This window comes from Podarcis liolepis, assembly GCF_965112155.1.
Source record: "Podarcis liolepis genome assembly, chromosome: 6".
NCBI classification, from domain to species: Eukaryota; Metazoa; Chordata; class Lepidosauria; order Squamata; family Lacertidae; genus Podarcis; species Podarcis liolepis.
Window position 1 is genome coordinate 18990875 of NC_139559.1, and position 26626 is coordinate 19017500.

A 26626-nucleotide genomic window follows, 5' to 3' on the forward strand; every position below is an offset into this window, starting at 1 on the left:
TGGAACTGGCAAGTACTTGCATCAAGTTTCTTCCCTAAAAGCATGAGAAATTAAATTATACAACTGGAGTCGTAATTGTCTTTCATGTTTTATAGCAGAAACCTTAGTGCCTGTTCATTTATTATTTCATCAAACTTCACCCACATTTAATATTAAATTGGATTTAAATGCAAAATACTCTAGTCTAACTGGCTTTGTGGATCACAGCCATGATCTTACAATTTGAAACACTTCTTATGTAGGAGTGAACACACCCAATGCCAATTAATTGGTGAAACCTGAGGTAACAAGGTTTCGCAATGCATTGAATTTTCATTTTAGATTGAAACTTTTATTCACTCCTGCAGACCTGATCTGTGCCTTACCATTTTAACTTTCTGATCATACGCTAAGGGAACTTATGAATACCTATGAAGCATATTTATGTTTTTACACATTAAGGACATACCGGTAAACTGCATCTCTAAAATCCAGCAAGATGAACTGACCTTTTCAAACCTGCCTTTCCTGCTGTCCCCCTCTTTATGAACTGAGGTGTCCAAAATGAAATAATGAAACATTTAACTGTCCCGTATTCATTTCTTTTCAGAATGCTGAAAATTTGTGCTAGTTAGGGTATGAAATCAAGTTACTTGCCTTAATAAAGCACTGTGAGAATGGAGCCTTTTATAGATTAAAACATGTTGATTTGGGTGGTGATGCAGTAAGAAGGAATTTAAGGGGACAGTAAGTAATAGGAAATGTTAATCTTGGGTAGGGGAAATCCAAGTTCTACATCTGTAGGAAAGCTAGGGATGGGTAGAAAAGGCAAAACAAAAAACTACTCTGTCTGAAAGCAAGACTGGATGCTCGAGTAAAAAAAAATGGAACAAGGTGGTTAAACTGGATACATTTTCTACATAAAATACTGTGAAACGAATTGTAGAAAACAGACTGGTTCCCTTTTCATTCGCATTACTACTTTTAAATTTTATCTTCCTTGACCACCTAACCACAGAAGTTGAAAGGGTTTTTAAAACTGAAAGGTCTTTGGATGAATTGTTGCAAAACTGGACTACTCTCTTAGATAAGATGGGATTATAAATAAAAATAAAAATTCAGAATTTTCTGGAGGAAAGAGAAAGAGCAGAAGCAACTTGGAGACTCCTCTGTGAGAAGCAGTTATCTAATCAGTAACTTCATGAACACATATAACACAAGAGAGGAAATAAATCATATGGCTACAGGGCATGGCCTAAAGACACACAATATAGCAGACCTGCTGAATCTAAGCAGCTCAGGGGTTTGATCACTCCTTGGATGAGAGACCACATGTGAGGTGCTATTAGCTTCTTTCTTTCATGGTACAAAAGTGGGATACATATGTAATATAAATAGACTAGTTTTGAAGTGACTTCTACAACAGAAACTATGGTGGTCATTTTGATTGAGGAGATGAGCGATTGCTTTTAGCCCTTTCAGAATGCTCTAGGAAAAGGTAATGTGATCCTGGTCCTTCCTTCTTCTAGTGATTGGCCTGACTGTGCTTTAGCAATGTCTGTGATAGCTCCAATGAAATTCTATATTGACCTGGGGAAGATCAGGAAGTAACTTTTGAGATCTCTTAAGTAAGTAATTCGAAGCTACCAGCATGAGTTTGACCAAACTGCGGGAGGCAGTGGAAGACAGGGGTGCCTGGTGTGCTCTGGTCCATAGGGTCACGAAAAGTCGGACACGACTAAACGACTAAACAACAACAACAAAGTAAGTAATAAAGCATTCTTGAAGGCAGCTAAGTTTAAAATTAGCAATACTTACAGTTTTTTATTATTGAGTCTGTAAAAATATGACTAACATAGAACTTATGCCAATTTGATTTTTGTAAAATCAAAGTCCATTTAGTGGTACTGATGTACATCATACATTAAAGTGGTAAGAAAAATACTGACATTTGACATATTATACATGTTCATGTAAAAATCATGTTGCATAAAGGTTTTAATTAGAAAACACACAAGTCACAAAAGTACACAACAACATCCTAAATAACATAGCTGTGGAAGAACAGAGATTTCACAGTTTAGCTTGACTTCATCAGAAACTATAAAATAGTTCCAGAAAACTGTACTACTAGCCATATTCTGCTCTCTTTCAGATAAGGTGCACTTAAAAGGCAAATCCGTCTTTAAATTGGTGAGGGTTTGTTTTTTTTAAAAAAAAAATTCTTTTCATTTTTGTAAATCAATACAAACATCAAAAGAATTTTGATTCTGTGAAGTTGTCCATACACATTCATTGTAAGATTCAATCAAAAATTGAGAACGCATTTATGTATGTTCGTGTATATATACACACACATACAGAGGAAACAGCATATTAGAACTTGTAGTAAAATTTTAAGTATCTCTGGGTTTTAAAGTAAAAACTGTACATACACCAAGCCTTCATGTCTTCATCTAGCAGACTGACCTTGTCCCCCACAAGATGCTAGCTGTCAAAGTTTAAGAGGTAGTATATGAAAGTCTAATAGTTTCACTTATACTGAAGCCCAGTACCGTTATATATATATAATTAAAATGTACTATTATTCTGTTTCAAATTGATTTTAAAAGGCTTAGTAAAAATAAGGTAGTGATGAACCATCATGGCAACTGCATTACTTTGCAATTAAATGCAGTGCAGCCTGTCATTTTAATAGCAAAACACATTGAGCCTTTTGTTTATCCTCTCTAGTGTTCATTGATTTCCCCCATCCCCCAATGTTTAATTTTATTAGGTATAATTACATTACTTCAAGCCAAGATTATTTTATGCATTACAAGGATATGTATAGATATATATGCTTTTTAAAGAACACACTCCACCCCGTAAAACAAGCTACCTGATTGAGGCTAGTATCATAAGGAGTAAAATTTAAACACAGTTTAATAAAATATTTTCTTAAATTTGTAATTGCACTAATATATCCAAAGTGTTCATGCACATGATTGCAGTACAAGTATCAAAAAATCAAACTGAATGTGTTAAGCAGCACAACAACCCTATGTGTGTTTCCACAATAAATTAACATTCAACTCTTTCACTAATGTTTTGGTTTCCATGCTTCTGTGTAAGTGAAAAGTTCATTTTACACCTTATCTACCATATAATGAACCATGGTAAGATCCATAGTCGTACCAAACATATGCATCCATGAAAATGGCTACCTGATTGCACACATTATCTATTTGTGGAACCCTCTTCAAGTGGACTGTACTTCAGTAATAATTATGTGAAGAAAAAGGAATAAGCACATGCCCAAAGGATAAATATTAGGATGCCCTTTGCTTAGAATTCTATAAATAGAAAGCATTTTGTCAAGGGGAAAGTAACTAAAACCAACGTTCTAAACTGGTTTATTTGTGGTTATATAATTTGCCTCCTTTTGGGAACTGTTCCACTACAAAAGAACCTTCATAAGCACTAAGATTTATGTTAGCCAAATCTGTCATTAGCACTTGCATTTTTATATTCATTCCATAACAGTTACAGCAGTAGCGGATGCCATGAACCAAGAGAACTAATTAAGGAACAAAAAAGGAATAATATTTTAAGACTTTCACATTATGGGTACAATACAACTCCCGCTGACGTAAATGGAAAATCCAATTGGTTTTTGTTGAGATTGATTGCATCATAATATTTCAAGATCACAGTTCTTCTCATAAAAAGGGTAAATGTACACATCTATATATGATCAGACAAATAACTTCATTGCTTTTTTTAGTGAGCTATCCAATCCATACAAAATAGCAGTGATTTATCCCTCCAACACCAGTAGTAGATCACAATACAGTTTAAAAGGTTTTTTTTAAAAAAAGTTACACTTCACAACGATCAAATCAATAAATCCAATGGACAGTTCTCTCCCTTCTGATTTTGTGAACTGCTTCAAGAAATTTTAGAACTGAAGTCAATCAACTCATTGAATGCAATCCAATACCGACTTGCCTGTAGTAAGCAGAGTTCAACTCAATGGAGCTTACTTCTGAGTAAATATGAATAGGATTGCACTGATAATTAACATTCCAGATTATTTTAATTTACACATGTCTGGAGTACGGAGTAAGAAGGCCAAAAATTGTTGAAGTTTATGTTTGGTTATTTTATTAACATTCTCGTGTTGAAAAATGGTTCAGGCTGGTTCTCCTATGACAATACTCAAATCCACAATTAAATGAAAACATGTTCCATGAACAATACATGGAACCAGATCACAGGTCAATAAACTAAACGGTGGGGCTCCTTCTAGACACTGACATTCTGAAAAATAGACCCGCATAATTTTAGGTCATGGAAATGCTGTCCTGCCTTGAACCATAAAACCAGTCAGTGTGTGTTCCTAAAACACTTGTTTCTCAGCTGGGTATCAAAATGGAACAGTTCCTGTGAATCACAGCAGAGTGCTCTAATCCGTTATGCAGATATCAAAAGTCATTGGAGTATGGTAGTTGAGAGGTACGTCCTGCATGAATACAGCCAAGTAAAAAAATTGTTATGGCCTTTTTAGTAAATAAGCTGTTGTAGTTTCACAATGTTATGATTGTCCCATCTTCTTCTAAAGTCTTTGGGTCTGAGTCCTGGATTTCATACTCCATGTTAATGCTGCCAGTTGAACAATACAAGTTTACTTCTCTGGAAGAAATTAAGCCGTTCTGCACAGATTCATGATTGGTTTCAGTTTGTGTCAGTGACTCAGTGCTGTCACTGGAAGGAGCCGCTTTTGGAATTTGTTGTGGCTCACCATTATCTTCAATAATAATATCATCTTCATCACTGTCTTCCTCTTCTTCAGGGTGGTATATGGGCACAGTATGTGGAGTGTAACTTGGAAGGCTGGTATCTGTAGACTGTCCTGAGCTACCAGAAGTCCGGCTGTTCCTAACAACATTGTTTCTCTGATTCGCTGGTCTCACAGTAATTATTAAGTTTCGACTGTTAGCAATCATCATATCTGTAACCTGATCAAGGCTTTTACCTGAAACTTCTATACCGTTTACTTCCAGAACTTCATCATTTACAGCTAATAAGCCCGTGCTTTGAGCCAGTCCACCAGGAACAAGCCTAGATATGAAAATTCCTGGTACTTTCTCTAACCCATGAGGCGTTACTCTGACACTAGAGCCATCCCGTATATAAAATCCTAGAGGCTTGTCCGTTCCATATTTATAAAGCCGCACTCTGCGATGCGTTTCTGGAAGTATGTCTACATCTATAATAGAAGATACTGGTCTGAAGTCTTGCGGCATGCTAATGACAATGTGAGGCTTTTTTCTATAGTTATCTGGACGCAACACGTTTGTCAAGACATTTTTCTTCCTTGTTATGGTATCCATCCCAAAGGCACTGTAGTCTGCATCTTCTGTACAAATGGGAAGAGAAAAGGGGGGGGGGGGAGAAGTACATGTTAATTTTTGGAGTACAAAATAAGCCCAGTCAGCATATATGGCACTAGCCATTAAAGAGCTCCTAAATAAATAGTTCTCAGCATTCTGTAATGTTTTGCTCCTGATCTGCTAAATGGAACTTACACAGGCTGGCCTAGTCCAAGAAAAAAGGGATTCAAGGAACAAGGTAGCTGCATGTCTGTATTGCACTTTATTTTATATAGCCCACTAAATGTGACACATGGCTCGCAACCGGAACATCCTTAGCTCTAGGACTTTTAGCAAAGAAGTTAGCACTGGAAGAGCAAAACTCAGAGCTTTCCAAAGAACTGTCAATGGCTTATAAGACATGTACTTGCAATTTTTTAGTCAATGTGTAATTCTAGGTTACATTTTTATTCTTCTTGAGTTTCAGTATATTAGAATAAAAAGAATGAGGAAAGGCAAACAGCCAGTGCTGCCAAATATTGGGATGGTGGCCAAATGACCTGGTTTTAATCTCCTGAAAACAAATACCATTCCACAAGCTCCCTTCCTTGCCCCTCATCAAGAGTAGGTAAAATGGCTGGCAACAGACTAAATAAGTAACATATTTAAACATTGGAAGACACTTCTAACAAGTGGTTTAACAGCAAACTAGTACTACCAACGCCTTGCAACTCAAGCTGAAGAATGTTCTTCCATGGATTTCATTCAGTTATTATAGCAAAAGGTGCTTTAAGCAGAGACAGATAAGCCTTAATCCACTGCTTAATTGAATTTATATACTGATTTTTTAATTATGAAAATTAATTATAATTTTTTAAATAAAATATTTATTAAGAATTTAAACAATAAAACACCATTCACATACACAACCCAAAAAAGAGAAAACACCATCACCGTCAATCAGTAAAGAAAAAAGAAACGGAAAAAGATATACAAAAAAAGACAAAGGACAAAAAATCATCAGTTTCATGAATAAAGTTTCCTTAACCCTCTTTTCTGACTCCCTCACATCTCCCTTTTCTGTGTTCCCATTTACAAAATTTTATTCAGCAATGCTTCACCTTCTCTCAAAACTTATTTTAAATTATACGTTTCAGCTATTATGTCTCCAATTTTTCCCTTTGTTATCAAATATTTAAGCTTGACATAATATTATTCAAATTTCGCCTTTGTTGTTATAAATCAATTATTTTCATACTCCTTTCAGCTATGTCACTAATGCCATATTATCTTTATATCCTGCATCATTCTAACATTCATAAAAATTAATTATAATAAAGCAGGAACCCCAAACTTGGGCCTCCAGCTGTTTTGGGACTACAGTTCCCATCATCCCTGACCACTGGTCCTGTTAAGCTAGGGATGATGGGAGTTGTAGTCCCAAAACAGCTGGAGGGCCGAGTTTGGGGATGCCTGTAATAAAGTATTATAATTGATTATAACTGAGAAGATTATAAGTCGTTTCTTCATATTTCAGGTAGTAGTACATCTGTTTAGCATATGGTCCCTAAGGACCAAGGGTAATATTAAATCAGGTTTTACTCAGAGCAAACCTATTGAAATTAATGAACATGACCAAGTTAGCTTCATTTATTTCAAAATGTCTACTCAAAGTAAATCTTAGCTGAATACCACCCCAACTGAACACTTCATCCAATGATTTGATTATATATTTGCTCCCAAAATTAATCAAGGTCCTTTCCCATATGCCACAGGACATCAATATGAATCCCATCATTTTCAACTCTTAGAAAGTTGTATTCTGGATCATGCTTTGAAGTTGCACACTCAGTTCAGGAGGGGCATTTATATGACTCAATGGGTCTCACCTGCTTTTCTGCATATACTCAGAACACACCCTACTTTGTGGCTACAGATTGCAGGAGAGGCCCAGCAGTGGCAGGAAAACAGTTCTTCGTGCAACCTTGTCTGCTATTACTGGCCTTTGAATTTAAAGAACCCCAGATAATATTTTTTTTGAAAACTACTGTTATGAAAAAAATGTTTCTTATGATTAGCATTGGTATCTTGTGCTAAAGCCATATCTGATACACTAACAGTGCAATTCTACTCAAGTGAATTCAGAAGTGCTTCTCTTCGAGTTTGATGGGACTTACTCCCAGGTAAGTGTATAGTACTGCAACTTGAAGCTTATTTTAATCTGCAATTATGCACAGCTCTTATGGCAATTCTAAGTGAAGACCGCTATATAGCTAGATGTTACATTAAGGGGAACAAAGACAATGGAATGGTGGATTAGGTACTACTGTTGAATAACTTTCCAGCTTGTGTGTGCTAGGGATTTTAATATTTAAAAGGTATGTGTTATGCATTCAATTGTATAATTTGTAGCAGTACCTAGTCCTAGTTCTAGGCCATGTCTGAAATCGAATACACTATCAAGTACTAACACATTCAAAGACTCAGGATCCAAATGCTAGACAGTAAAGGTATTCTCGGGTTGCCATAGTTTGAACAGCAAAAAGGAGGACACATTTGCTGACTTTTAATTTTAACTGTGGATTGTTATGATGTCCTGGAAAAAGAGAGTTGGTAGACCCTCTGGAGGAGATTGGGGGGCACATGAGGTGGGAGGGGGGGAGGAGAGAACTGAGAAAACTCATGTGCCACGACATGTCACCCAATATGGGAACTGGGCAGATTCCTGGGTAACTGATACTACAAATGGACTAGTATGACTCTCACAGCCACCATCACACAAAAGCATTGCCAACAGCACAACACATCTGTTGCTAGAAAGTATCTCTTCTTAGAGGTATGTTTATCCTATTTCCTGTTTGTTGTTACCAGTGTTAGTTACAGAAAACTAACATTTCCGAGCACAATTCAAAGTGCTGGTGCTGACCTTTAAAGCCCTAAACAGCCTCGGCCCAGTATACCTGAAGGAGCGTCTCCACCTCCATCTTCCAGCCCGGACACTGAGGTCCAGCTCTGAGAGGCCTTCTGGCAGTTCCCTCACTGAGATAAGTGACATTACTGTATATGGAACCAGGCAGAGGGAAGTCAAGGAAATAACTACTGTATCTGACTTTTAGAAAACATCTGAAGGCAGCCCTGTTTAGGGAAGTTTTTAATGTTTGATGTTTTATCACATTTTTAATATTCTGTTGGGAGCTGCCCAGAGTGGCTGGGGAATAAATATATTATTATTATTATTATTATTATTATTATTATTATTTATTTTACTAGTTTTGTGAGTATAATTAGCAGCTTGGTTCACCTATAAAAGTGCTGTACTCATCATTATTTTTAAAGATCAGGTTAATACAATGACAAACCTAGACAGCATCTTAAAAAGCAGAGACATCACCTTGCCAACAAAGGTCCACGTAGTTAAAGCTATGGTTTTCCCAGTAGTGATGTATGAAAGTGAGAGCTGGACCATAAAGAAGGCTGATCGCCAAAGAATTGATGTTTTTGAATTATGGTACTGGAGGAGACTCTTGAGAGTCCCATGGACTGCAAGAAGATCAAACCTATCCATTCTGAAGAAAATCAGCCCTGAGTGCTCACCGGAAGGACAGAGCCTGAAGCTGAGGCTCCAATAATTTGGCCACCTCATGAGAAAAGAAGACTCCCTGGAAAAGACCCTGATGTTGGGAAAGACTGAGGGCACAAGGAGAAGGGGACGACAGAGGATGAGATGGTTGGACAGTGTTCTTGAAGCTACCAGCATGAGTTTGACCAAACTGCAGGAGGCCGTGGAAGACAGGAATGCCTGGCGTGCTCTGGTCCATGGGGTCACAAAGAGTCGGACACGACTAAACAACAATACAACCAGATATGTTTCTATGATTAAACTTTAAGCTTGCAGGGTGGGCAGAGAGATAGGCTTGAATCCTGAGTTGCCTTACAATCCATCAGAGGATACCGCTAGTGCAATGATGTGATTTTCACTTAGTCCTCTTTCCCCTTGTAGCCCCCCCCCCCATGACATCTTCCACAGTTTTGGAAGGTTCCTAGTTAGGGGAGCTATAAAAGGAAATGGGAATAGTAACCCCCCCAAAAAAAAACCTTCTGCTTCTGCAGTAACAAGTTCTAAGCTTCAGCATGCCTACACCTCTGAAAAAACTGTCTGCCTTCTCCTTCTGAGTTACTTTGTCACACCAGATACAACTACCACCTGAAAGGGGGTTGGGGCACAAGGACTGGGGAATCTTGAACATTTCACCTAGAACTGACCACCTAAGAATTAGGCAGTATGTAAGGAAATGGCACTGCTTTCCTTGAGAACCAGCAATGCAAAATGATGTTAATTGACATTAGATAGCATCTCAGATGTATTAGAAATTACATCCCTAGCAACCATCTTCTTGTACTGAAGAAAGGTGTGAGGGAGGGCAATAGCTTATGAGGGCTGGAAAAGAAAAAGTAAAGAATGAATTTGGGTAGACAGAAGTCAGCAAATTAGATTAACAAAACCTAATGGGTTGTATTCAACATAAGGAAGTCCGTGCCCTCCTCCAACATCCTGTATGCTCCCAAACCACTCCTGAGGATCAGGGTACACCCAAGAAAGGCCTAAGATGTAAACAAGTATGGGAATAAAATTAATAAATAAAATTAATCTGGAAATGTGAAGTTATGCAAATACTATCAACTCCTATATTAGAAAGAATCTCTAAGTACATCCCTCAATAGCCGAGCTGAAAGAATATTAACTTGAGGAATGAGTAGTGCATGTACCTGAAACCAAGAACTGAATGAAATGCACTTATTTCAAGATAGCACCAGTAAGAGAATTTTTAACCCAGGTTAAAGTTAAATATGCTGTTATGAACACAATTTCCCCAGTGTTCAACTTCAGTCCAAGTTGAAAGTTCATTTACTGTTTGTCTTTATGAGTAGCAGTTTTCCCTTCAATAGCAACGTAACTAAAATGTTAAATTCAATAGTCGAAGATTCTTCTGCTTTAAAACCTTCTTTTATTCAGGTTTTAGTTTAAGAATTAAGGAACATCAACTCATGTATACACTGAGATTTTCATATTCCCAAAAAGATGCAGATGTGGTGCCTCATTTTGAGAAGACAATGCCCTTGTCAGGAAACAATTTTTAAAATGCTGTGCAGCACTGGAAACAGAGACCAAGATACCTACGTCATGCAGCTTATCTGGGTGTATATTCCATGTTTCTAAGCAGAATTGAAGCAATGTAATACCTACACAGCTGAAGGAAGTCTATTGATAAACACTTTGATAGTCTTGAACATAAAAAGCCTTTTATGAAGAAAATATACTAGCTGAGCAACAGTTACTCTTACAGAAAATAAGCAGTTGAAGAATGTGCAAAATAAAGTTCTCACAACCTCTTGTATTATAGCAGGTTGTGTTTTAACCTTTTATCAGCAACTCCTTTCTGCATTACCAGTACTTCCTTTCAAATAAATGTTTCCTGTTTTTCCAGGTCTACCTTTCGAAACTCATTGGCATAGTTCGCATGTCATTTTGAGTCATAGCCTGAAAGAAATTATGGCTTACCATGAAAAAGTGTCTTGGTATGTGCACATAGCTCAAATCAGGCTCACCCCACTCCTCCCCTTACTGAACCAGGAAGAAGCAAATCAGAATGTTGCTTTAGTGCTGCACATGAGCCACTACTCATGGTCTGTTTCTAAACAGTGAGTGGAAGCTAAGGTTTGTTCTTGGCTTAAATAATAATAATAATAATATACCCCATCCATCTGGCTGGGTTTCCCCAGCAACTCTGGGCGGCTCCCAACAGAATATTAAAAACTTCCCTAAACAGGGTTGCCTTCAGATGTCTACTAAAAGTCAGATAGCTGTTTATTTCCTTGACATCTGATGGTAGGGCATTCCACAGGGCAGGTGCCACTACCGTGAAGACCCTCTGCCTGGTTCCCTGTAACCTCATTTCTCGCAGTGAGGGAACCACCAGAAGGCCCTCAGAGCTGGACCTCAGTGTCCGTGAATAATGGGGGTGAAGACGTTCCTTCAGATATACTGATTTGTTTTTTCTTTCTTACTTGGCAAAGGTAGGAGTGGGGCAGGGACAACTTGAGCAGCATGTACCAGTATGCTGCTCATTCAGGGTAAGACATGGTTTGTCTTGGACTAACTATGACCCAATGTGACATGTGAATAGATCCACTGATGTATGACGACACATTCTAAATAAAGGCAATGTAACTGCTACGTCAGGCAAAGAACTATAACTTGTTTTGAATAGGTGAATACAATAAGGAGTTTATGGCATGGCAATTCTAACACTAGTTTTGAGATAAATAAATGCAAAAAATGGGAAATAATAAAGTCTGATCTTTATAAACTTAGTCAGGCAGCATGACTGTTTAGCCTCTCAACAACCCTTGAATAAATTCTTTTAAGCAATATCCTTCAGTACAAAGGCAGTATTGTTCTGACATCAACCAATCAGTTTAGAACAGTGAAAAACTTTTGGCAAGAAACCAGAAGTAAAAAGTGTTGCCATAAATAAGGTGAATGCCTATAAGGTACAAAGGTGAAATGCTTTTAATAAGCATGCTCACTGGTGTGAAACCAAATCAGCATGTTGCCAACTCAACACAAAGAATGAGACATTAGGTAAAACTTATACTAACCTAACCCACACAAGAGCCTTTATCAAGCACTGTGCAGTTGTCTATGCTTGGTTGTCAGTTACTCAGCTCTTCTGAAAGCATGTAGTACACAAATTAGAAAACTGTCACACCTATTTTTAAAAAATGACTGCCCTTGAAACTCCACAGATGAAAATGGTTATGTATACAATCATTTACACTATTAATTGTTTAACATGTGCTTGTTATTAGCTTATGTTTTGAAACACAAATACTATTTGCATTTGTTTAAAGTGTACTGTTAAGTTTAGAATTCGGCATAACTGATTACAATGCACAAAAGCTAAGCAACTAGTACTAGTATATGCAGAGTTTGAGAACCTCAGAGCTGGTTTTGCAATGAACACATTTCTACGTCTATTCCTAATAAATTCTCAAGTTACAGCATTTGTTTATTAAAAAAATAAGACATAGAAAGATTATATTGTATTTAAGACAGAAATTTTACCCTTCTGAATATTATTTCTCCCTCCTCACCCAATCTACCGTATTTTTCGCTCTATAACACGCACCTGACCATAACACGCACATCGTTTTTAGAGGAGGAAAACAAGGGAAAAAATATTCTGAATGAAACAGTGGACGTATCATTTTTGTGATTCATGCTGTGGCCACAGACATGTGATCTGATGGTGAATTTGGGGTGACCCAATGCAAAAATCCTGAGAATCCCTGTGGATCCATGCTTTGTAACCACGTTTTTGCACCATTGCAGCCCCAGGCAACAGTGGGTGCGTGATTTTGGGGGGGGGCAGGCTGTAGCCATGGACATGCTATGTGCTCTGATGGTGAATTTGGGGTGACCCAATGCAAAAATCCTGAGAATCCCTGTGGATCCATGCTTTGTAACCACGTTTTTGCACCATTGCAGCCCCAGGCAACAGTGGGTGCGTGATTTTTGGGGGGGGGGGGCAGGCTGTAGCCATGGACATGCTATGTGCTCTGATGGTGAATTTTGGCTGACCCAATGCAAAGATCCTGAGGATCCCTGTGGATCCATGCTTTGTAACCACGTTTTTGCACCATTGCAGCCCCAGGCAACAATGGGTGTGTGATTTTTTTTTGGGGGGGACAGGCTGTAGCCATGGACATGCTGTGTGCTCTGATGGTGAATTTGGGGTGACCCAATGCAAAGATCCTGAGGATCCATGTGGATCCATGCTTTGTAACCACATTTTAAGTGGGGAGGGAAGGAAAAACACAGAAGGCTAAGAATGCAGGAGAGGGCTATAACGTGAGGAAAGGAAGGCAAAAGTTTTCCCCCACCCACCCACACAAGCCAGCCACTGTTTAAGGATTTCATCCTTTTAAATGGAAGAAAGCATATTTGAATGCTGTGTGTCTCCAAAAACAAAAAGCAGGAAGTCAAATCAGAATTTTAAGCCGAACCTGTAATCTCTCTTCCCTTCACAAACATTGTTCCCTCCGGAGCAGGGACAGGATAGAGCGAGGGACGCTCTGCTTTCCCCTCTACTTGCCTGGAGGGGAGGGGCTTTCCCTGCTCTTTGTTCGGACGCTCTGCTTTCCTCTCTACTTGCCTGGAGGGGAGGGGCTTTCCCTGCTCTTTGTTCCGTTTGAGCAAACACAGCAACGAAACAGAGCAGGGTGGGCAGAGAGACCCTGAGGCAGAATGCAGGAAAGCAACAGCTTTCTCACGGAGCTCCCTTCTCCCTGAAGCGCGGTTTGATTTTTGCCTTATTTTTCGGCTACAGGGACCACACATTCGCTGCATAACACGCACAGACATTTCCCCTTCCTTTTTAGGAGAAAAAATCTGCGTGTTATAGAGCGAAAAATACGGTACCTTCTAAAATACTCTACTATATATAGTAATAGGCATATTTTGCTCCAGACATCTCTGCCAAATACATCCTGAATCAGCCAGGACATCTATTTTGTAACTAGATGAGAAAAGGCTATAAGTTTGCAGAATTTATTTTTAATGCAGAATGTTAGATGCCTTTTATAAAATCATTAAATGCGGAATGCTTCTCAACCAGGGAATTGTACTAGTTAGCTTTTTCTTATATTGCATTCAATGGCATGACAACTCTGTGCAGCATTGTTTTAGAAATACTTTCAGAAAGACCAATTCCATACATTTGTATTAGATTTAAACTGCAGAAGCCTGGCCATTAGATTCTCTCTTTTTTTAACTCTTCCAAAAATTATAACCTCAGATATTCCAGTGTAGCAAAATAACTGAATTAAATGAGAGAACAATTTTAAATGCTTCCGTATAAAACCTAATCTATGTTGTTTTGCCCCATATATGCTGTATACTGGAAATACTGTAGTACCAGAATAGCATTCCAAATTAGGTATATTCCTATGGCAAGTCTCTCCCCACCCCCATCTTTATTTTAATGTCTTGTACAGAAGAACATGTATACAATTACAAGTAGGTAGCTGTGTTGGCCTGCCGTAGTTGAAACAAACAAAATCCTTCCAGTAGCACCTTAGAGACCAACTAAGTTTGTTATTGGTATGAGCTTTCGTGTGCATGCACACTTCTTCAGATACATATCTGAAGAATATGTTATCTGAAGAAGTGTTCCTACAGATTTAAACACTAACATGAGCACCATGAATTGGATGTTAAAATGAACTGGCAACTAATGCAACTGTTTAAAAACAGGGGTTATGAAAGATCTAAATGGAACTCCAACCAGTAATCTGGCCACTGCATTTTGGACCAAACAAAGTTTCTGAGTAATCTTCAAGGGTAGCCCCACAGAGTGCATTGCAATAATCAAATCTGGAAGTTATGAGAGCATGGAGTATTATGAGCTAAGTGGTGTCTGTCCAAACAGGGCTGTAGCTAGCAAACAAGCCAGAGCTGGAAATATTAAGTTACAAATGTAGAAGGTAAGGCTGGAGCACTGGTAACAGCATTCATACAGTTGCTAATGAACTGTTGACAGAAGCTAGCATTGTATGCTGAATAAATGAGAATTGTAATTCTGAATAGATCTTTTGAAGGATTCTAGAGCTTTAAAAACCACTGGAACAGGGTGATATGAGCTTGGTGGCACTCCTAGCTACCATGGCCACCCAAGCCTCCAGACCCGCTCCCTCCTGGGGAATAACACCCCTCCAGAGCAAGTCATCTTCCCACTTCACAAAGATGACAACTTGGGACACAGAACACCTGTCTATCCAGTATTCAGCTTTCATTTTACTATTTTAATGATACATTGCTTTTCAAACTGTACACTACTTGGAGATGTTAAAAATATTAAGCAGTTTAGAAATACTTTAAAATAAATAAATAACTGTTAAGTGAATAACTCATATAAACACACACATATGGTGCTAAAATGTTAAGTAATAATCCCAGCCAAACAAAGTAGCTTATCTGCTCTAGTCATATGGCTACTGAAAGAGATTAAGCAGAACTGCTGAATATGACCTCACCAGTCCATCTACTTCTATTCCAGATTCAGCTTCTATCTTTTTGATGAATATTACAAAATACAAGGGATTAGAAAAAGGTAGCTGGAATGTGCCACTTTACATATTTTAAGGCATTCTATTTAAACAGTTACATATAACTATTTGCTCTTCTACTTACAGCAAATATGACTTGCGTCAGTATTAGGGAGGCTGTGACCATTTCCCATCTTCTCTCCAAACCAGAATAGAGCCTTTGTTTTTTACTGGAAATTCCAGGATTCACACTGCCTGGGTGTTCCCAAGCTATTCAGATTCCAGGGTACAATACAGTGACTTAGAGCCCTTATTATACATAAAAACTGCTGAATATTTTGTTCGTTTTTCATCAACGTGAGAAAAACCTAATGCATAATTTGTGAGGAGTTCAGAGTAAAGCTACATTTTTTCTTTGCTTATCTATCAATGATGTGCTTTTGGGGGTAAGTGGTGCTTGCGATTTTATTAAAGAATCTCTCTTTCAGTACCAACAGATTCTATATCTCTTCATGATAAGCTAGGCAACAAAGTTTTCAGTAGGAAAGGCAAGATTTGTAGCAAGGTTAAAAGGCATGATCTTGGATATTAATCAAGGTTGAATTTCAAAAAGATTTAACTATTAGATGAATATGGCTGCCTCTCTAAATGGTTCTATGCTCCCCTCCCCCAACTTCTCTCTATGCATAGCAAAGGAAATGCAGCAGGATGAAATCCCACCATACACTGCACAACTGTGCAATATTCTTTCTCAATAAATCAACGGGTATCAAACAATGCATCAGTGTGAATACATATAATGATGCATTTTCTTCCAAGCCAGTAAACTGCAGTTTGAGCAATGATCAGGAAAAATACACAAAGAAATTTAGCTCATTGAAGGATGTATGATGAAATATATGCTTACCTTTTCTTTGAATAAAAATTCTAAGCAAAGGATTAGCTGTAGAAACTGCTTTATGATAATTGTCATCATTGTTGATAGGCAAGAGATCTCCATGAATGTCTATATATCCAACTAAGACATCAATGTTGGGTATTTTGTGAACATGCTGCAGTAATCCATAGAATTCCTCAAATTTTCCAGGCTTGGACCTTTCCAAAGAAAAGCGCCGGAATTCTGCACCAAACTACAAAAACAAACAAACAACAATGAAGTTGATACAGTAATAGGAAATGTTCACATATACACAAAGTCTACTTAAATTTAACACGAAGTTGTAATGTGGTGTCATGAACAAGTTCCCATTCATCTAAGAAGTTATTTGGATAAATTTTCACAAGTCACCAGCTCTTAGAAAGCTAAAGGGTTCTTGTGAAAGGGAGATCCAATGGATGAATGCTGCAATATAAATGTAACCAATCAATGGAGTTCCACTTCAAATACAAATTCTAACATGAATCAAAACAGTTTTCTGCCTCACTGTATTATGGAGGAAATCCAAGAGAATGTGCTGTTGCCTCTTCTCCAGAAGCATCAAATGACTTGTGTGGGGAACATGCACAGAACCATAAAGCGGTACTTAAGGCACTGCCAGTGACAGCCAAGTGCTGCAAAGTGCATGGATTCCTCTTTCCATGGAAAGTTAATAATCATCCCATGGGAAATACAAGTGTTAACACAAGAAACCCATAAGTCACCCAACACAACTTTCATATCATTTCATGAAAACAATCCCCCGTTCACCAAGTGCAAACATTCATTCCAAAAGGACAGCTATTAAAAACAGATCTAAGTAACTGGTCCATACACAACCTATATAACTGAAGACAGATAATTACAGTATTTTTCAGTGTATAAGACGCCCCCATGTATATGACGTCTCCTATTTTGGGAGACTCCAAATTAAGGAAACACCCCTCAGCATTACCCGTGTATAAGACAAGCCCCAATTTTAAACCTTATTTTTGGGTAAAAAAAACCTAGTCTTATACACGGAAAAATACGGTATGTTACTTATGAGAATTGCTTGTAGTTTTATTTGTAAAATTGTTTTCATTATGAAAACAAAAAATAAAATAAATCCAAGTATTGCGCACAACTGCAACCATGGCTTAGTACTTGCAGACATAATGCATCTCTGACAATGTTCGGAGCGCATCACACCCATCAAATCAACAGAGTCCATTCCTCCTAGTCAACTCCTGTCAGACACCCACCTCCCTGCCCGCAAGGTTACCCAGGCTTCAGCCAGAATTTGTGAGATTTGCTCAGAAACTTGTTTTCAGTGCTAGAGCTCAACTCTTAATCATGTGACGTAACTAACAGTATCTGAGTAGGTGCAGAAAATTGTCTTTCATCACTAAGTAACCACTGCATGTCCCAATATGTATAGGATTAGTGGGCAGAACTTCCAGGTTACAAGGTGTGGCTTTCATTCAGGCAATTTTACACTCCAGCACCTATCTCTTTATATATTATTTGGCATTACTTGCTTGCCCTTCACCATGCGTTCTCAGCTCAATTGTGTAATGTCTTCCACCCACAAAGGCCTGTGCAGAAAGGTGCACTTTAATCCAACATCAAGTGTATACAGCAACCCAACATCAAGTGTATAGCGTGACAAGGCCAGACACCTCAGGAATTCCATGATCTGAGGGCCACCACAAAAAGGCCCTTATGCACTGCTGCCCGACCAACTTTATATGATGGTAGAACTACCAGCATGGCCTCCCTTACTCCCTAATACTAGGATAGGCTTACATATCGGAGGAGACTCTCCTTCAGATATTTGGAGCCTAAGCTGTCTAGGGGTTTCTATGTCAATGTAAGTACCTTGGATTGGGCTCTGAAGCATAGTAGGAACCAGCGCATTTCTGTCCACAGCCAGTAGTGCCATCCAGAACTTTGGCCACTGCATCCTTCACCAGCTACAGTTTCTGAACCCCAACTCTGAGGTGACCTCTACCTTCTCAATTAGGGTGGATGATGAGCAGAAGAGTATGGAGTACATCTTTGGACCAACACAAGGTACAAACCCTAAAACCAAGCCACAGAGTGGATGAGCCTATTGGAGAGAAGGTCTAAATCTCTATGGACAACATGACGCGCCAACATCACTTGTCTGGACTGGTGCTCCACTGAGGACCCAAGTATCCACTTGCCCTAAATTAGAATTCTCCATACCATTTAATTGCTCTTTCCAATAGCCACTGTTCACTGCCTGCCAAAACCCTTTCACTGGTATCACCACCTGCCTACTCTTCTGCAGGTCCCAGCAATCCACTACTGAAGCTCCCCCACCCCATGCAATAATTGCCTGCTTGTCCAAACTTTATTAAATGTCAAACTACCTGCCATTCTCACCATTACAAACATTCCTCCAATTAAAATACACAAATTCACAAGGCACAATCACCCCTAGGCCGTTCCTAGTCCCATTGCAGCTGCAATTTCCATACTCAGTTCTACAGCAAAATGTTCCACTGCAGTATTGCTTACTCACCACATGCCTTAAAATCCATGCTAACTGAAAGGAATGCCAAAATGATAGCCTTCGTCCTTCCAGAAGTTTCTTAGCTCTAAAGATTATGCAAATTATTCAACAAAGTGCAGCATATGTAGTGAGAAAGCAGACCTTCTGTTTGATGCACACATTTTAATAAAGTGGAACCTCGGTTCCCGAACACCTCTGTTGTTGTATGTTTCGATTCTCGAACGCTGAAAACCCAGAGGTAAATGCTTCCATTTTTTAACGTTTTTCAGAACCCAAATTTGCGACGCGGGTTCCACTGAGGGCAAAAAACTCTTGCAACCAATGGGAAGCCGTGCCTCAGTTTTTGAACATTTCAGGAGCTGAACGGGCTTCCGGAATGAATTTCATTTGAGAACCGAGGTACAACTGCAAGGTAATTCGGCAAACAAACAAGCTTTCAATGTACCGTATTTTTCGCCCTATAGGACGCACTTTTCCCCCTCCAAAAATGAAGGGGAAATCTGTGTGCGTCCTATGGCGTGAATGCAGGCTTTCGCTGAAGCGTGGAGAGCGAGAGGGGTCGGTGCGCACCGACCCCTTTCGCTCTCCACGCTTCAGGAAGCTATCAGCAAGCCTGGGGAGCCTGCGGGAGTTCCCGCCGGGCTCCCTAGGCTGCGGATAGCAGCCTGCTGCACGGAGTGCGGGGCGCGCTGAAGCAGAGCGCTTCGGGCAGACATCTGCGGCTGGGGGGGGAAAAATATTTTTCCCCCTTTATTCCCCCCCCCAAAAAAACAACAACAACTAGGTGCGTCTTATGGGCCGGTGCGTCCTATAGGGCGAAAAATGCGGTATTCCATTAATGTAACTGTGAACCTAACCACTTATAGGGGAAGAGACGATTATAAATACGTATAAGACAGCTATTTAGTAGTAACACCGTTGGCTACCTATTTCAGTTGTGATCACAGTAAGATGTATCAACTTTTCTACACACCTCACTCTATCTGTGCAAAAGCAGTAGCTGAAAATAGCCCGAAAAACTGGGTTCAATTCTATAAACCATATCCACCCAAGTTTAAAAGTAAGCCAAGGCAGTAGTATCAGTCAGCCTTCAAAATCAAAATAGCCAAAGAAAGCAAAACTTAGCCACAAAAAGATAAACTGATGATAGAAATTAGCAATGATTAAACCAACAAGAACGGCATAAACCTATAAATCATGCTAGGAAATTTTTAAAAGTTGACATTCAAGCAGACATGGGATTAAAACTATCCTAACAAAGCTAAAAGGGCTGACCTGTGCTCAACAGAATTTTTCAATCATTGCTGCTTGTTAAAGTAAGCTGACAGATATTAAAACTCTTACATCAGCATGCTTAAGTTCAGATATCTCTTTCTCAACTCTTTTAAGCTTAAACACAGATTGGCATCATTATAGAACCTAATGCAACTCATATTACCATTATCTTTTGTTGTTCCTCTCATGCTATGAAGCTACCTGGACGCTTCAGCTGTCACCTGAGGCCCTCCCACAGATGCTCCTCCCGAATGAAGTTCAGAGGGAGGCTACTGTATTGCAATTATTATGAGCCACTTTAAGCTCAACATTTGTTGTTGAAAAAGTAGAATACAAATATTAAATCAAATCAAACTCCGTTGAACACTCTGGATGCTGTCATTAGTATATTCTAGGTGCCAGGTTAAAACTTCTCTTCTCCCAGGCATTTTATGACAAGCCAGCCAATTGCTTACTTGAATTTTGTTTGTATATTTTCGGCTGGGTTTCCCCATTCCCCTGCTGGGTCTGTTTGAGTTTTTGTTATTGCTGCTGGGTTTATGGATTGTTGAACTGGTTTTATTCAAATGTATAATTTCTTGGGTTTTGTATTACACTTTCCAACTCAACCTTTTCAAAAGTCACTTAGAGCCTTCTTTGTAGCAAGCGCATGGTAGTTAAATAACCACCACCACCACAACAAAAAGTAGCAACTTGGGAGCTCAGGAATCAAGTATGAATATTTGCTTAAGGGGGCAATTTAAAATGATACACTTTTTAAAGAACACAAATACTTGGTAGAAATTAGGAGTGATTCAAATTGAAACTTAGTTGGTATACAAACCCTAGGATAAGTGAAGATTTCAAATTGCTAAAACAGTAGTACGAATTTAAGACTGAACTTGTACAATCCATTTTGGAAAATAACTATAGCTTATTGAGGAAATGGACAAAGAAACATAAAATAACTCTCATGAAGCTATTGGCATTGAACATGTACCTACCAACTACAGTACTTGTTTATATTCCATTTTGCCTTCATTTAGATCTTCTAAAAACAATATATTGCTGCTTAAATGGGACTATTTTGGCCACTACAAGCAAAAACACATTGCCCCTTGCTCTCTAGCACTATAGTCATCCAAATGTTGTCCACACACCAGATGGAGATAATTTAAAAATAAGGCACAAACACTGCACCTTGGCCTAGAGACATTTAAATTTAAGGAATTACAGTAATCACAAATAGTTTTGTTCTCTGTATATTCTATAAAGCCTATAATAGCTGGCAGCAAGGCAGAACAGATGAGTCATTTTGTTTTATTATACCTGTGCCACATGAAGTAATTTTTAAAAAACAACACTATAGGAGTAACTTCCCTTACAAAGGTAATAGATTTATGGTGCCAGGTAATATTGCCTTTTCTATTTTCATTCTACTTCCTCACAATTTTAAAATTTAAGGAAACCTACACTCTGTTACAATACAGTATTACTGTAATTCTCTAGAAGACTGACATGTAGTACCAAAAAATTAACTACACACAACCCAGATCCAACAAAAGAACTAACTGAAGCCAGTAAAATATTGAGGGAGAAAGTACAATTCTAATTGCCCAGAGAAAGAAATAACATTTTTACTTTAACATGAGAAACGTAACAACTTGAAAAGATGGGTTAGGGCCTTTCCAGATACTGTAAAACTAGTTTTACCTTCAGCACTACGCTTAAACTTGCCAAAGGCAATTCAAGATCCTGACCTATGTACCGTATTTTTCGCCCTATAGGACGCACCTAGATTTTTTTGGGGGGGAGATAAAGGGAAAAAAACTTATTCCCCTCCCCCAGGCGCGGGTCTGGGGTGGGGGAAGCTCGGGCTTCCCCCTCCCCCAGCCCCCAGAACGGGACCCAGAGCGATGCCGAAGCTGTGTGCAGCTTTGGCATCGCTCTGGGAGCTTGCGGGGCTGGAGGAGTGCAGCGCCTCCCGCTGTCCCCCGAGTTTGCGGGGCTGGCGACGGGGAGGAGCAGGCTTCTCCCCCCCCCCGGCAGCCTTCTAACCAAGTCGGGGGACAGCGGGAAAGGCATGCTGCGCCTCCCCGCTGTCCCCCGAGCTTGTGTGGCTGGCGGTGGGGCTCTCCTGAAGCCTGGAGAGCGAGAGGAGTTGGTGCGCACCGACCCCTCTCGCTCTCCAGGCTTCAGCGAAAGCCTGCATTCACCCCATAGGCCGCACACACATTTCCCCTTCATTTTTGGAGGGGGAAAGTGCGTCCTATAGGGCGAAAAATACGGTACTTGTTAAATGTGTGTATGTATGTAATGTGTAAGTGCATGTACAGCAGATGTGAGGGATTAATCCCATGGTGCTTAAGTGATTTTTAAAAAAGCTATTTTAAAAATCATTTTAAATATTCAAAGTTATTTAAGGGAACAAGCCTTATAATCCAGCCAGAAGCCAGCTGAGGAGTGTCTGTAAGGACACTGGTTATGCCTCTGGAAGTCCCATAGCACGCTAGCCGACTACATCCTCCCCAACAGATCTTCTGCTGGTGGAGTGAGGGGAACTGGGGCATGTTGGAGGAAGGCAGTGAGATACAAAGTCCAAAGACCCTTCATTTCTCTTACAAAGGTGGGTCTTTACACATAGCTAATTCCCTCCACTGACTAAAAGGGGAGGAACGATGATAAAGAGATGTGGTAGCTGCTCTGCCAGTGGATTTCCCCAAACCACCATCATATGCTGCCAGTGAACTGTAGGATTACACTTCCCAAAATTTTACTCTCTATTTCGGTAAGGAATTTTCCCTGTCTAATTGCGCCATGCTTCACTACATATTGTATGAGGATATAGATTTTAGGGCCCTCAACAGTAACCCCTTAACACTGCTTAATTACCCAGCTGTATTCACAATCAAGGTGACTGAAGAGATTGGGGCTTCCCATTATATATAGGAGAAAGACAGCCCTCATTTACACAAGTGACTGAGTACAGAATGTGGAATGGTAGGTATTTTATGTCCACGTGGAATTCATGGGTGTGATCTTAGCTACCTGGTATAGACTTTTTCTAGGTGGCTTGTGATGATGAATACTAAATTACCCCATAGGTCAACTCAGGAACAAGCTGGGGTGGGGATGGACTTAGTGCTTTAGTAAATAGAAAGGAATGCCAAGTAGAGATCTTGTTAAACAAACAAACAAACAAACAAACAAACAAACAGAAAGAGCAAGAATAATACAGTGTTTATTTCACATTAAATCTAAAAAAACTCCATTATGAGTAATATGTTTTTACATCTCACTTTGCCTAAGAAAGAAGCTCTCCTCTTCAAACATATAATTTCCCCCCTCAGTAAAATGTAATTTTAAATATAAAGCGTAGTAATTTGCACCCCCAAAGAAATACTCCTTCATTGTCTCCTGAGACAGATGGATGCCACCAGGAGCAAACTAGCCATCAGAAGTACTGTTTTCCACATAAGTATATGTGGAAATAGCCACGAGACCAAAGTAGTACATGGATGTTCACTGATAATTAGGCATAAACACGAAATGAGTGATAAAACGCTTCATTAGAGCCACAGTCTATAGTAAGACATATCCTGTTACTCACGAGACTGTGGTGTTGGGATGGCTCACCAGTATAATTTGTGGCATGACCATACAAATAATGAAAGAACACTTTAATCTTCAACAAAGTATACCAGGGTGTGTTCCCTAACATAAGGAGGTTCTGAAAACACTCCAGGGTAAGTATTTTGTATGAACACAACCAGCTAAACTGCAGGCACTCTGAACCTTCCAAAGGCCTAAAACAGCCTATGATGCCCCAAAACTATCCCCAATAAAATTTGTGGGTCTCTCTAGCTTCCTTTTAAATCCAAGTAGCTACTCTGTTTGTACCAGGAAGGTGTGCACAATTTGTGAAGTCCTCATGCTACCCTGGTGATCAGTGCCAAAGTTACAGCTGAACTAACATGGCTGAACAATTCAGGGGCTGCAGGAAACAAAAGGCTGTTTCATTTGCTCAAAATGGCATTCTCTGTACCCCCTTCTCCAGAAGAGATTGGCAGCAAGTGCTTTAAAAATGCCATTCTGACTTGCAATCAGGTTAGAAGTGCACAACACAAAAAAACAACTGTTTACACAGTCATTAAGAGATTTTAGATATTGGAGAAAAACATTTTTTTCTATGCAAACAGAATAGTGTATCACTAACAATTGTGTTGCACACCGTAGAACTTTTATGGGCATGACACTCAAACTACGTCTGAGAATGGATACTTAGCAGTCCCCATAATACTTCATAGAAACCAATCCCAAGACCACTTTTTCAGACCGCATTAAAACACAGAGCAATACTCTCTCAATGGTTTTACAAGCTCATTCATCAAGCACTGGCACAAGCACAAATGCCCAGGCCATATGGGACCCTTGTGTTTGGGTAAAAGGAAGTGTCATCAACACAAGGAGAAAAAGGAAGAAAAGTGCTGAGACTTGAGGGGTGGTGGTGACTGGCAAAGCCAAGACAAACCAGTAATGCCTACACAAAATCACACCCTTTTATTCATTCATGCTAATCATGGATAACCTTCACCCCCTGATTCTATAATCACTCTCAGATTAGAACTACCTACCACTATACACATGCTCACACCTTGAAAATATCAATGAACTGTAGAGTTGGAAGGAATCCCAAAGGTTATTTAGTCCAACCCCTTACCGTGCAGGAGACTTTTGCCCAATGTGGGGCTCAATCCCACAGCAAGATTAAGTCTCACACTGAGCTATCCCAGATGGGGTGGGGGAAGGGGGGGAAAAGATAGCGTTTTGAAAGGGCTCTTCAAAGGTAAGCACAGCCACATTCTTAATAGGTTACTCTTGGAAAATAAGTCATCTGCAAGTGGCTCCTCAAGCGCATTTTTGGTAACAACTCGCCCTAATTACACATTATTCCAGGAGCGAAATTACTACCTTGACTTTGGTCACCCCAAATAAATGTCACCTGGCACATTATTGGGGCCAGAGATGAAAGATGAAGCACTTAGCTGTTCCCCCGCCAAAAATAATAATAAAATAATAAATCCTGCTGACACTCTCTCCCGCCATCACTGCAAGCGAGGCAGCAGAATACGTACAGTACATCGTTTCCTTCTCAGCATGACCACCGTGCCTTTCCCCCACATACAATCTTAAAGCGGAAAAAAGAAACTGCTGGGGCTTAAGACTGCCTGCTAGTTGCGGCCACTACCCAGGACGAGAGCACCTTCCCACACCCGGTTTCAGGTGCCTGGTACGGACTGGGGGCCGGGGATTGGTCAGCCCTGAAGAGAATGCCCTTTGTACGTGCTCAGAAACACTGCTGCGCGCGGAGGTTCTGGGCTGTGGAATTAAACGCGGCCACCCGCTTCCTTGGTAACCATTCCACCCCCCCCAGAAAAAACCCCCAGAGACACCGAAAGAGCACCCCCACCCACCTCAGCGAGACGTAACAAACCCGAGTACCCCTCCCCAAAGCCGAGGCGAGGGCCGGTGTGGGGACGCCACCCACCTTGCTCTTCACTTCCATGGTGCCGAGGCCGCCGCGGCTCCCCGCTCCGCCGCCTCCGCGTTGGCCCCGGTTCATGCCGCGGGCGAGTCTGTCAGCCAGCCCGTCAGCCAGACGCTGGTCCGCTCGGCGGCGCGAAGGGAGCGGGTCTGAGGGAAGCCCGGAGCACCACCACGACGACGACCGCCGCCGCCCCTCTCAGCCTCAACCTGCCGCCTCCCGTCTGAGGAGGAGCGGCCGCCGCCAGACCGACCTCGCGAAGCCGAGGGGAGGGGAAGGGAGGGGGGAGGAGGAGGAGGAAGGAGAGGGGGAGGGGCCGCCGCCGCCGTCCAGCAGCCTCCTCCTGGCACCTGCAGCTCCGTGGAAGGGAGGAGGAGGAGGAGGAGGAGGCGAGGGGAGCGAGAGAAAAAGAGCGAGGCACGAAAGACGGCGCATGCGCACGCGCGCGCGCGCGCGCGCGGGAAGGAGGGGGGGAAACCAGGAGGAGGGAAAGCCCCGGCGCACCTGCACCTCCAGCGCGCGTGCGCAACCTGCCGCTCCGGCAGGAGGAGGAGGAAGAAGAGGAAGAGGAAAAGCACCTGCTCGTGGCAGGAGCGGCCGTGGCCCGTGAACGCGCGTGCGCACAGTTCGCGCGCGGGAGGGGAATACCTGCCGGGCTGGATTCCAGAGAGGGAGATGGAGGGGCGGCGCATGCGCGTTTAGCGGCCGTCTCTTGCCTTGGTTTTTTATTTTTCGCCTCAGGGGGAAGGACACCTAGCCACCCTCTGAGGGATAAATATATACAGTGCTTCCCCCCCTTAAAAATGTTTTGGGGTACTATCATTTTCCTACTCATATTGAAAGACTGCCCCTCAACGAGGCCAAACTTACATTCACAAAATGATTAGGGGTATGCGTACCCCCAGAAAAAAAGCACTGAATTATATATATATGTTTATCCCGCTTCTGCA

The 26626-nt window shown here is 40.6% G+C and overlaps 1 protein-coding gene across 1 annotated transcript; it reads right to left on the reverse strand.

Annotated features, from left to right (window-relative positions):
• Window positions 1–1776: 1776 nt before the first annotated feature.
• PARD6B (par-6 family cell polarity regulator beta) lies at window positions 1777–26410 on the reverse strand. Its single transcript, XM_083508215.1, has 3 exons — window positions 25680–26410; window positions 16348–16570; window positions 1777–5380 (listed from the first exon to the last, which is right to left on the reverse strand). Exons 1-3 carry the CDS (start codon window positions 25752–25754, stop codon window positions 4548–4550), a joined length of 1131 nt encoding a protein of 376 aa, XP_083364341.1. The 5' UTR covers window positions 25755–26410; the 3' UTR covers window positions 1777–4547.
• Between the last annotated feature and the right edge of the window lie 216 nt (window positions 26411–26626).

Coding starts and splice junctions, on each gene's coding strand:
- PARD6B (XM_083508215.1), bottom strand. CDS start 25,754: ATGAACCGGGGCCAACGCGGAGGCGGCGGAGCGGGGAGCCGCGGCGGC. Junction 16,571..25,679: donor CCATGGAAGTGAAGAGCAAG/GTGGGTGGCGTC, acceptor TTGTTTTTGTAG/TTTGGTGCAGAATTCCGGCG. Junction 5,381..16,347: donor AATTTTTATTCAAAGAAAAG/GTAAGCATATAT, acceptor CCATTTGTACAG/AAGATGCAGACTACAGTGCC.